This window comes from Pholis gunnellus (genome assembly GCF_910591455.1).
Source record: "Pholis gunnellus genome assembly, chromosome: 19".
NCBI classification, from domain to species: Eukaryota; Metazoa; Chordata; class Actinopteri; order Perciformes; family Pholidae; genus Pholis; species Pholis gunnellus.
The window spans coordinates 19878045-19890464 of record NC_136546.1 but is presented as its reverse complement, the minus strand read 5'-3'; the positions used below and the strand labels follow the sequence as shown (position 1 = coordinate 19890464).

Genomic DNA, 12420 nt, shown 5'->3' with positions numbered 1-12420 from the left:
TATGGTGGTTTATTCTGTTATAAATTATATATAACATATTTTTACAACATATATTAAAATACGAAAGAGTAGATTCATAAAATATTCAAGCAAACGATTTAAAATAATGTGAAAGCAGGTCAAATTGAAAATGTTTCACTTATTCATTTTGACTTTATTGGGGAAACAAATATGAATAATAAAACACCTTATCAGCCACCTATATTATAAAACCTTATACAAAACAGCAAGAATTATTTAGTCAAAGCTGTTAACTAAAATGTAAAAGTTCTAATATAAAGAAATCTACACGTCTAAACTTCACAAAAATACATTTATCATTTTGTTAAACTTCACATTAAAATTCATGTAATCACCGTGTTTCTTATTTCTTGTCATCAGTCAAGTTATTTAACTTCTTAGAAATATCACAAATAAACAGTAATTTAAGTTCATAATTTATAACAATCCTTATCTCAGAGGAAACTTTAACGCATTTGAACAAAAATAAATGCTGCAGTTAGTACATAGTGTATGTAAACATATAACATTATTTACTTTAAAGCCAAAGAAATAAAACAGACATCAAATAAAAATCTCTAACTTTCAGACAACACGATGTGAGAATGTGCAGTTATCTTTGGATGCAAACATGTACGCATGTAAATGAGCAATTAGCTTTATTTTTCTGTCATGACTTAAATTAAATCTCTTGAAGTTCATTCTTAGACGGATAAATGTTTGTATGTTACGCGTTTATCCAGCCAGTCCATCATATAAGCTTCCACATGACAGAGTTTCACATTAAACACGTCCTCAGCCTCTAATCAGAGCTCAGTGAGCAAAACCACGCCCATAATTTAACTTTACCCACTAAACACTGCAAAAAGACATCATTCAAATTATACATTAGTTTTCTGTGAAAACACAATTCCACCTTTAACGTAGTTCTTAACTTGTGATCTCTGACAACAGAGCAAAGCTAAAGTTATCTAATAATTCACAGACATAAAACTTCAAAGATCAAAGTAAAATCTGACAAACTGAACATAGTTCAGAGCAGCAGAAATATGATTTATCTCTTTATCTCATGGAGACCGTTAACTTATCTTGTGACCATTTGTATTTGAAAACAAGTTATTACATTAACTACTTTTATGCATTATAATGTTCCACATGAGACTATTTTAAAGCAGCAGATGTAAAAAAAAAGGCTGATTTGTCTGACAGCACTTGAATGCAGCATTGTCAAAAGCTGGTGTGGGCGGGGCTTCCTTCTCCCTTCAACAGATATATATCATAAACCCAATGATGACGCTAGTACTGAAGGAGTTTTACTGGCAAAAGTATTTTTACAATGAATTATTGATATTTTTACTGAGATATGAATGTTTCCACCACTGAGGGATTAAATCAACTCAACTAAAGTCATTTGAAAAGCTCCAAACATGTTTCTTCAAATTCACATCATTTTATGATTTATTGTCAAGACATCTGAACGAAGTGTAAAATGATTTGATTGAACCAGTGAGTTGAGATTCCTGCTGTGCTTTTAAACAGTTCATTTTGTTATGAATCGTTAAAGACGAGGTTTAAACGGGACTGATTTTAAGCAACAGTAAAATGTTTTAATGCCTTTGTGTCGGTCACTGAAACACTGTTAAACTTAAAGAAGCAAAGTGTTCTGGTGGGAAAAGGTTGATGGTCCAATTCCCAATAACTGAGCCTTAAGAAGCAGCAGTGATACGTTTAGGAATGTCTTTGTTTTAAATGTGTACTTCGTACATTAAATCTGTAGTTTGGTGTATTTTTTGTAAATATATTTTATGTAATGAAAAAACATCTCCAGTTAACAAATTTACATAATTTAACGGCTCGTAAGATCATCACAATCACGTCACATTAAAGCTAAATATTTCTACTTTACAAAAGTAAATAAACCGTTGAACAATTAACCCTGATGCTGTAATTTTATTATAAACTAGAAAACATCTTTTAAATGAACATTTCTAACTTTGTCCCTTGAAGTGGTGAGAACAAGTCCCATGTTTTGCCTGAAGGTGGCGCCAGAGGAAACGTATACTCTTACTTTATCAAGAGCAAAACCTGCTGAAATGTAACTGTATATATTATATTAAATGAGTTTTGTACCCTAAATAACCAACATTTGACCACATTGACTGCAGTAATAGAAGAAAGATTCTCTTTAAGAAGTAAAAACACAAACAAACAACAGAGACAGTAAACAAATTTATTTTGTCATCTGGGTTTAAAGCTGGAATTCTGGGAATTCAAACACGACGTCTTTGCCTGTTAGTTTCTTGTAGACACCAGAGAACGTCTCCACCTGAGGACAATTAAAGAAACACAGCTTCAGTTATACAACTATCATAGATAAATTATATAAACTATGAATGTGATCCGATGATGTGACGGACCAACAGCAGAGGACACTGAATATTTTCTCAATTTCATGCTAAAAAGGTGAATTTTAAGAACTATTTATTACCGACATTACCGTTTATTGGAAGCGCCCCAGAGAAAAGATTCAAGTTTAAGATTTTAATTAAAGACAAGTTAGCAACGCCCAGATTCATGTCTTCACTTCGGTGCAAATGTTCTCATAAATGATGAATTAGTAGATTCTCTGTTGGACTAGTCGACCAACTTCAGATCATTAAACGACAAAAAGACATCAGGTTTAAATTCACACAGTAAAGATCTGAGGTGAAACAATGTGCACTGCATGGTTTAGCCCCCCAGTCACGGCCCCAAAGGACTCTGGGAAGATGTAGGAATATGCAGGACGCCCGTCCTCACCGACCGGCGGCCGGGAAAACAGAGCTTTGTGTCCGACGTTGTGGAACGGGAATGTACGTCTCGGCGTAAAGCTACGCTCCCATAACGCCACCAGGACAGAGCCAGGAGAGCAACCTCCTGGATGACCACGTCGGATTAAACGTGTGCCAGCCAATGACGGCACAGGTGTAGGAAATACTCTCTTCTGATTGGGCAGTGACCGCTTTAAATACAGCTCTACTGTAGTTGAAGTGAGACGTTCTATTACTGCACTTCACCACCAAACTGATGGTTGGAGCTGCAATGATTAGTCAATAAAAGATATATTGATAATCTATTAAATCTCAGGCCCAAAAAATATATATATACATTTGATTCTTTTAGGTTTTTAAATGAAACAATTATCTGCTTTTCTTGCTCTTACATTATAGTAAATTCAATATTTGGGGTTTTGGTCATTAAAACTCTGAACCCAAAGATGTTTTTGGGGAGTTTCTTGCTCCTCACATTTCACTCTGTGGATCTGATTTATGGCTTTGAAACTTATATTAAAGAAGTTGAATTGCTTTGATAATTTATCTTACTAACATGGGGAAACACTGGAATGTATATATGAATTATTTACATTCTTACAGCCTCTCCTCTGCGTTTATATCTAGTGGTGATGAACGCTGTAGTTTTGGCAATTGTTTGAAAACATGCTTTTAAATCTCGCCGGCAGGTTTTTGGGGTTCAGAGGTTAATGACGTCACATCAGGATTCTTCAGATGTTTTTAGACCAAATGATTAACGGAGAACATGACGATTGCAGCTCCGATCGTGTCCCGTGTACGTACTTTGTGTTCCACGTTGTTCTGCTGCGCCTTGTCCAGATGGACCTTGATGAGCCGGCTGCAGTCCATCTTCACTCTGATCCTCTTACCAACGATCTCGCTGGGGAACACCAGGTCCTCCAAGATGGCGTCGTGGACCGCGGTTAAGGTGCGGCTGAGGGACGAATCAAGAAAAGACTTTAATATACAAACGCAGGCTGAACACCAAAGCTCAAGAGTAAAGATCTGAGGCGAAACAATGTGCACCGCATGGTTTAGCCCCCCAGTCACGGCCCCAAAGGACTCTGGGAAGATGTAGGAATATGCAGGACGCCCGTCCTCACCGACCAGCGGCCGGGAACAGAGCTTTGTGTCCGACGTTGTGGAACGGGAATGTACGTCTCGGCCTGAAGCTACGCTCCCATAACGCCACCAGGACAGAGCCAGGAGAGCAACCTCCTGGATGACCACGTCGGATTAAACACTGGGTTCATACTTCACATCATCACCTGATTAATTAGGTTCATTAGATGATAACAGGTCTCAAAAACAGTTTAAAAAGGCTGCAAATAAGTTTAATTATTAATTAATCTGCAGACAATTGGTCCGGTCTTTAAAATGTTAAGACGACAAAAAGACAAAAACGTCTTTCTGAATTTCTCAGATCGTCAAGACATTTTAAGTCGATTTCATTTACAAACTAGCCGAACAGCAGACAAAACCCAACGACGTTCATTTACCACCAGACGACTAATAAAACCAGCAAATATTCACATTTGAGAAGCTGGAACCGGAGATTTATTTTGGCTTAAAATGACTCAACTGATCCGTTCTTTTAATGAACTCATAATTCTTTCATGAAGCCAGATTAATTATTGATTATAGCCTCATAATAAAGACGTCACACGACCGTTAGTGTTCATTTCAGTCAGGAGGGGTTCCTGAAATGTGCATCACTGAAGTGTAATAAAGTAGTAAAGATATATACAAACACACAATTGTATTAACATTATCGTACTCACCTCCTGGGACGCTTCTGCTTATTCTTTGTGCGGCTTTTTCTGGTGGGTTTGGGCAGAATTCTCCTCTAGAAACACAAGAGAAAACTCATCAATCTCCTAAAATCAGATTCACAAACATTTAAACTGAAATAACTCAAGAACAGAAATACGTCATGAACCAAAGGCAGCGGAGTCAGACTGGTTATACGCTGCTGATATTCATGTTCCTCTTAGTTCTACTCGACAGCTTAAAGTCTATCGTAACCACGTAGAAGAGTTTGCAGACACAGAATACTGATGTTTTCTATTATACACATGTAAAACAATGTGCACTGCATGGTTTAGCCCCCCAGTCACGGCCCCAAAGGACTCTGGGAAGATGTAGGAATATGCAGGACGCCCGTCCTCACCGACCGGCGGCCGGGAAAACAGAGCTTTGTGTCCGACGTTGTGGAACGGGAATGTACGTCTCGGCGTAAAGCTACGCTCCCATAACGCCACCAGGACAGAGCCAGGAGAGCAACCTCCTGGATGACCACGTCGGACTCATTTCACATCATTCTTAACTATCCTTCTAGTAAACAGGTTGTGTCAGCGTTCTGCTCTTGTTATCTTCTCTCAAGTTCTTTTGGAAAAACATAAAAATGAACTGCTGCATGTCCAATATCCAAAAGTGCAAAATGTTCCTCCACACAGCATCAATCACAACTACAGAGACGGGTCTGATTTCCTGAAATAAGTTGGTGCAACATGTGAAGAAGAATACTATGGAGATTAGTAGTGAACCAGTAGAGGAAGAGCTCCAGTATGGACACAGCATCCATCCTCAAGATGTCCATAAAACTCATGTGGACTTGGTAAGACTCCTCCTCCTCCTCCTCCTCCTCCTCCTCCTCCTCCTCCTCCTCCTCCTCACCTGTGCAATGAAGACGACGTGCTTCCCGCTGAACTTCTTCTCCAGCTCCCTCACCAGACGCACCTGAATCTTCTGGAAAGACTTCAGCTGAGGAACGGGAACGAAGATGATGATAGCTTTCCGGCTGCCACCAACCTCGATTTCCTTTAAAGAGAAAAAGTCTTTGTATGACCCAAAGAAAAAAAGCTTTGTAAACATTCCTACTTATAAAAAAAACAACATGAAGCAAAAGCCTGTCCTGCATACATAGTTAGATTTGATATGAAACAATGTGCACTGCATGGTTTAGCCCCCCAGTCACGGTCCCAAAGGACTCTGGGAAGATGTAGGAATATGCAGGACGCCCGTCCTCACCGACCGGCGGCCGGGAAAACAGAGCTTTGTGTCCGACGTTGTGGAACGGGAATGTACGTCTCGGCGTAAAGCTACGCTCCCATAACGCCACCAGGACAGAGCCAGGAGAGCAACCTCCTGGATGACCACGTCGGATTGGTTTCCATTTAGAGGAGACATTCGTGTTTCAATACGAGCGTTGGCTAGAAGTAAAACCGGCACTAAGGCCGTTATAACGTAGACGGGAGAGTGGAAGTGTCGTCCTACCTTCGCTGCAGTGATGTTCAGCTCCCTCAGCTGAGCCTTTAGGTCGGAGTTCATCTCCAGCTCGAGTAGAGCCTGGAGGAGACGGGGACAATCAGCACGGAATAGCTTCGTTCATACATTTACAGGCACTGTGATGGTGTATCTATTAAATTAACTGACTAACGCAGTCTCTACTCAGTTCATATTTCTGTCTATTTAAAACCGAGCAGAATCAGATTCCTTCATCAGAACATTGACAAATTCAGCCAACGAGTTCAGGTGATTTTATCGGTTATTGTTTCAAAAGTTTACACCCACAAGACAAATATATGCACACAAGACGTTTAACTGTTTTCTTCCAGCTATGGACGTCAACCCCCCGGATCTACTGACTACTCATGCTGAGGTGAACCTCTGGGTTGCTGCTAGCATTTAGGGTTTCTGGGTAACAAAAGTGTACAGTCTCTGGAAAAACACACGTCAATGTGATTCAGACTTCTGTATAATTTAGCTAAAAATCTCCAAATATACAATGAATTATCATTTCGGTATGAGTAGTCACAACCTGCACACACACACGCTACAGTTCAGAAAACACATGATTTAAATGATCTAAACCTTCTTACCTGGGAGATCCCAGACTCAAACTCGTCTGGCTTTTCGCCATTCGGCTTCACTATTTTGGCGCTGGTACTGAACATGGCCGTTGTCTCTGCGAAGATAAAAAAATAAAGACATGCCAGGGTTACATACACGGATAGGCTCGCATCTATACATCTTGATTCCCACATGAATCACTGGAGGAGCTAGCTACTGCAAACCAGCATGTATACTTAAGCTAGGCTAAAGCTCAATGCTAGCCGGGGTAAGTAGCAAGGATAGCCGGCATAGGGCAACATTTAATGGCAAAATATATCTCCACGAAGACATGAAGTCACAGTAAAAACTGTATTCTCAGCACAGAAAGACAAACTACAGGTTAGCTATAAATTAAGCATTAGCTAGCTAGCTAACTAACTGCTATTTAGACACGCTACCTTTTAGCTGAGCAGTTCTACGTTACGAACACAAGTACCTAGTTTTGTTTCACTTGAATCTACACATACATTAGTTGTATATATATACAGACTACTACTTCTGTCGGTATAACATAGCTGCTATGTGAACACATGCACACGGCCTGCTAGCTAACGTTACTCCAGCGATACTAGAAACACCATCCCCGGGAGCTTCTCTACTATTGTTGTATTTTGTCATATAAAACAGCCATCCGTCGCCACAAACGGCACAATCTAACGCATCAGAGCCTTAACAACCATTACGGTGGGTTTAAATAGAGATTAAACGACATTAAAGCACATTGTAAGGTAGAAAAGACAGTCCAGTGAAAAGTAGCACGACTAACCTCTGTCAACGACGGCCAAGGAAGAGGCCGACTCATCGCGAGTGTTGGTTTAATCCAATCCGCGCATCCCATTTAGCTATCGCGAGAGTTTTTTGAGTCCATGCTGGAGGATGAGAATATCGCGAGAGTTTGTGTTAACTGGTGCCTGTCATCATTACTTTTTCACATTCTTGGTCTCTTTGCTGCACTTTACAAGCTTTAATTAAACACTTACCTCCAGATTTAGAAGACTACAGCAGTGGTTATGCTGTTGTCTTACTTATTAGATATTTATTTGTGTGTGTTTGTGTGTGATTCAGAGCAAGCAAACTAACAAAAGGGCTTTATTACATTTTTTGAATGGAACGGGTTTAATCCAGAATATTACTCATATATGAAGTATTTATTTTATTTTTGGATCTACTTTTTGTTTGTTTATTTGTTTTTAATTAACAAAAAACCTTATTATTGTGTTTAAATGATGACTCATGATGTTACACAATCTGATACAGTAATAATAATAATAACAATAACTTTATTTATTTAAAAAATCATTGAGACAGTTGATACGATCAAAATAAATAAAATAATATATATATATCGTAAAATAATTAAGTAAAATCAACAAATAAATATAAACTAATAAATAAATAAAATTATATATATATATATATATATATATATATATATATCAATAAATATTTAGTAAAATTATTAAGTAAAATCAACAAATAAAAATAAAACAGAAATAAAACAGAAAAGCGACCACATCACATAAAAGCCAGTCTGTAAAAATGTGTTTTAAGAAGTGATTTAAAAGACCCAGTAGGTGGCGGTATGCACCTTAAACGTCGGTTTGTAGTCCGCCATTAAACCCAAAGAAGAAGAAGAAGACGAAGCAAACTAGCTATCTAAAAACGTCACTCCCTACTTTTGACATCCTTTTTATGGCTGTGTACGTTCACCTGGCTGCTGACATTTTTTAGGGGTTTTATAGCTAAACACACATTGGACCAGTCAGATTTAAATATGTATATTTATTGCGTTTTATTGAGTTAACAAACAGGATGTCAGCCACTTCCGGTCCGTGATGTTTAGACTGGCTGGTCTTTTCGGTCCAGTACGCAGGACCGTCTGCAGCGCTGCAGACATCATGGCGAAGGGCAAGTTTTACTACGCTGTAAAGAAGGGATTCAAACCAGGAGTCTACACTTCATGGTGAGACGGTTTGCATCTTACTGTCAGAACATGTGTTAGTAAGAACAACAAAGCCTTTGATCCTTTTAAAGTGAGTTTCATTTAGCGAGAGGAGCTGCACGACTTTGGCTAAACAACACAATAGATAAAAGATCATTTTAAAAAGTGTCCTGTAATCATATTGAGCTACTCTTCAATTCGGCTTAAGAGAAACACCACTTCTGGTTTACTGCTATTTCATTTCCTCCATCAAAAGCAAACACTAAGCAGCATTAATATAAAGGATATTTGACACAACGGCATATTTATTCAAATACCCGAATGATTTGTAAAGCGTGTTAACATGAGCTCTGCTGTGCTGCTGACAAACAAGGACACTTAAATGTTTTATTTGAGGTTTGGAATCTGTATTAATACAAGTATACAAGTACAATAGTAATGTTCAGCTCAGCATGCATCCTTAGTCCCCTCTTCCCTCTGTTGTTTAGGGATGAATGTAAGAGCCAGGTGGACAAATTTCCAGCCGCCTCTTTTAAGAAGTTTGGCTCAGAGAAAGACGCCTGGGCGTTCTTCAGAGGAGTCGAACCCGCTGCAGTTCCAGAGGTGAAGAAAGGTAAACTGGTCCAGACAAATATGAAACTCTTCTTCTGCACAGCTATCTTCTCGTAGCAAACTTTGGGAGCGAAATGTTTCGGGAGATATCCACACAGGACCTGGATACGTGGTCCTGATCTAATGTCGCTTTACAAACCATTTCTTCCAAGTTGCAAAACTAAAAGAAAGCTTTTGTGTGTTTTTTTTGTTTTCCAGTCGCTGAGTGTGTGGAGTCGGCCGTCGCTCTGCTTCCCAAAAGAGGCCCGGAGCCTCTGGAGTACATCCCCATCGGTAGGAAGAGGTGTCACTCGGACGAGGACGCGGAGTCTCGACCCAAACGAGTCAAACCGTCGGAGAGCTCGTCTTCAGAAAGCACGGACGGGTTCACGTACATGGGTGAGACGAGCTGTTACTCAGCTCTTTGTCCAACTTGAGTAGAAAAATCTGCATTTAAAAATTAGAACCTAGAGTGAATAAATAAAACTTGAACTCACTCCAGGCGACGCCGTGGTCGTTTACACCGACGGCTGCTGCTCGCGCAACGGACAGAAGGGCGCCCGAGCCGGCATCGGGGTGTACTGGGGCCACAACCACCCGCTGTGAGAAAACACACCTTTTACGTAGACGTCACCTTTTTAACTGAACTTAAATCTGATCTAATTTGTCACATTCATCGCTCGCGTTCCTGCAGAAATGCCGCCGAGCCGCTGGACGGAAGACAAACCAACCAGCGTGCAGAAATACAGGTACGGTTAGTCGTCACGCACCGACGGTGTGTTCATAGCTGTCACCAGGTTGATGAGCTGGTACGTGTGTGTGTGTGTGTGTGTGTGTGTGTGTGTGAACCAGGCAGCCTGCAAAGCGCTGGAACAAGCCAAAGAGAACAACATAAAGAAGTTGGTCCTCTACACCGACAGCAAGTTCACCATCAACGGTGAGTCGCAGTAAGTCAGGTTTAACTCTGTCCAGGACTTTAGAATCTCACCGCCTCAGAGAGTTGAAGTCCGCGCTGTGTTTCTCTGCAGGTGTGACCAGCTGGGTGAAGAACTGGAAGCTGAACGGCTGGCGGCTGAAGTCCGGAGGTCTGATCACCAACAAAGACGACTTCGTGAAGCTGGACCGACTGAACGCTGAGGTGGAGGTGGTCTGGGTAAATATCAGGCAGTCCCTGTCTGAGAGTTACGGGCTTTTACTGTAAAATGAAAGAAAATCACCACATTAGTTACTTTCACTTTCTTAAAATCTGTAAATTTAGAAGATTAATTGTTTTTCATCGTCATAACTTTTATGTTACTCTGCCTTCATTTAGTGAATCTCTATCAATCATCACTGTGTTACCTCCTTTAGCGATAGATATACTGACATTTATTTAAATGAAAATCTTCACGGTTGCCACTTTAAGTGTTGACATCGACACTATTTTAAAATAAATCTGACCAGCCGTGAAGCTGTAGCCGTGACCCAGAGGTCTGACGAGTGAAGACGCAGGAAATGACGAATAAACTTGGAGTTTATAACATTTGTTGACTTTAAAAGGTGAGATTTCTTTCCCTCCAGATGCACATTCCGGGTCACGCCGGCTACAAAGGCAACGAGGAGGCCGACAGACTGTCGAGAGAAGGAGCGGCGAAGCTGTGACGGCAGAACTGCTCCCGAGGTTAAAGAGACGGTTTCTTCTGGTTTATCCGCCAGTTTGCTGCTTTTATTCAGAAGTCTGTTTGTCTTCTCCACGAGCGACTTTGTGACTGAACTGAAACCCGGAGAGACAGAGAGAGAGAGAGAAGTCTGAGAGTTTGTTTCTGTTAAATGTCGATTTTTGTTTGTGTTTTTGCTCTAAATAAAGTTTCTGCTTCAGTCGCCTGTTTCTTGCATCATGTGAGGAACGTCACAGTCTGATCAGTGGGAATAGCCTTTGAAGGAGGTAAGGAAGAAGGAGATGAGCAGGAAGGGTGAATAAGAAACGTTATTGAAAGAGGAGGAGTTTGGTTATTTGAGTCCGGCTGTAACGCAGTAAACCGTCCAGCAGGAGGAGCTCCAGGTCGCCGTTACGACTCCAGACGAAGACGGTTTTATTTTAGGATCTGTTTGACAAGCGGGTCACACGTTTGATGCATATTGTTTCAAACACGTCTCTGCTTCGGGGAATATTCTGCTCAAACTACATGAAAACAACAGCTGATTACAGTGAAACCCAATTGGGAGTGAATGTGTATCAAACAATTAATCTGCTCCCAGTTTGACAAGCAAGACGGTAAAACAATGATCACATCAAACAACACTGCAGTACTGCAGCCTGTACAGGTATTTCATTATTGTATTCTCATGATCGGAATGAAGACTGGAAAACATTCTCATTATAGATAAATACTTATTGTGGGAAATACAGTTGATTTTGAGCTCCTGTCATCTCGTACTGGGTGACTTTAATCTGATCCGATCTATCTGTGCAGCAGACTCACACCACGTTACACAACATGAACACCAGGATAACAAGAACAACTACATCCAGGTAAACAATAGAACATTTCTCAGTTCAAGAACATTTTAAATAAACCGTTATTACAGTTGTTCAACCCCTTAATGAGATTAATATGATAACAGAGTACTTTAACCCAGCGTTACATATATGGAATAATGAGACTGAGCCAGAAGATGCTGTTTTAAGGAGACATTTTTAAAGATCTTCACTTTTGCATAATATGGTAGTCAAAAAGTTTGTTTATCCAAAATAAAGGTACTTTAATTCTGATGACTTAGTAACATTTATATTGATCATAACATAGTGGTTTCTGTGAAGAGCATCTGAACACTGTTGCATCTTCATGAGGACGAACAGCGTTCAAACGCCACCGGGTCTCCAGCACCTGTGTGGACGAGTCGATCAGAAACTACAGACTCACACGTGAGACGAGTGAACAAAGGATCCTTCAGACTGTGACTGAGTTCGGAGAAGTCGGAGGAAGAGAAGGACGAAGAGGCCAAAGTGAGACCTGAAGAAGAAGAACTACAGTGTGTTAAAGTTGCTTAAATCGATTTGTTTTCTTACACAATGAACGCTGACATATCACCTTTTAAAGTTTCTTTTTACGGACAACTAGTGAGCGAACAGTTGCCCGCAGACATGGAGCAACATTAACATTCATTTGGATCCGTGTTTGT

General features: G+C 40.2%; 2 protein-coding genes across 3 annotated transcripts; one reads left to right on the top strand and one right to left on the bottom strand.

Annotated features, from left to right (window-relative positions):
* Nucleotides 1-2216: 2216 nt before the first annotated feature.
* On the bottom strand, nt 2217-7513 carry rps7 (ribosomal protein S7). Its single transcript, XM_079180159.1, has 7 exons — nt 7492-7513; nt 6713-6798; nt 6108-6179; nt 5508-5651; nt 4613-4677; nt 3615-3765; nt 2217-2326 (listed from the first exon to the last, which is right to left on the bottom strand). The coding sequence occupies exons 2-7, from the start codon at nt 6785-6787 to the stop codon at nt 2249-2251; spliced, it is 585 nt and encodes a 194-aa protein (XP_079036285.1). The 5' UTR covers nt 6788-6798; nt 7492-7513; the 3' UTR covers nt 2217-2248.
* An 846-nt stretch (nt 7514-8359) lies between these two features.
* On the top strand, nt 8360-11121 carry rnaseh1 (ribonuclease H1). 2 transcript variants are annotated; one of them, XM_079180467.1, is made up of 8 exons: nt 8360-8688; nt 9156-9280; nt 9478-9657; nt 9761-9860; nt 9953-10007; nt 10111-10195; nt 10287-10411; nt 10819-11121. In XM_079180467.1, exons 1-8 carry the CDS (start codon nt 8561-8563, stop codon nt 10897-10899), a joined length of 879 nt encoding a protein of 292 aa, XP_079036593.1. In that variant the 5' UTR covers nt 8360-8560; the 3' UTR covers nt 10900-11121. The 2 variants fall into 2 exon arrangements, with proteins under 2 accessions (XP_079036593.1, XP_079036594.1); XM_079180468.1 differs by having other exon boundaries at nt 10111-10205.
* Nucleotides 11122-12420: the final 1299 nt, after the last annotated feature.

Excerpts from the sequence above, each read along its gene's own strand:
- rnaseh1 (XM_079180467.1), top strand. The coding sequence starts at position 8,561 with ATGTTTAGACTGGCTGGTCTTTTCGGTCCAGTACGCAGGACCGTCTGC. Across the intron at positions 9,281-9,477 it reads AGTTCCAGAGGTGAAGAAAG|TCGCTGAGTGTGTGGAGTCG; the intron begins GTAAACTGGTCC and ends TTTGTTTTCCAG. Across the intron at positions 10,412-10,818 it reads CTGAGGTGGAGGTGGTCTGG|ATGCACATTCCGGGTCACGC; the intron begins GTAAATATCAGG and ends CTTTCCCTCCAG.
- rps7 (XM_079180159.1), bottom strand. The coding sequence starts at position 6,787 with ATGTTCAGTACCAGCGCCAAAATAGTGAAGCCGAATGGCGAAAAGCCA. Across the intron at positions 3,766-4,612 it reads AAGCAGAAGCGTCCCAGGAG|CCGCACCTTAACCGCGGTCC; the intron begins GTGAGTACGATA and ends TTCGTCCCTCAG. Across the intron at positions 2,327-3,614 it reads AGAACAACGTGGAACACAAA|GTGGAGACGTTCTCTGGTGT; the intron begins GTACGTACACGG and ends AATTGTCCTCAG.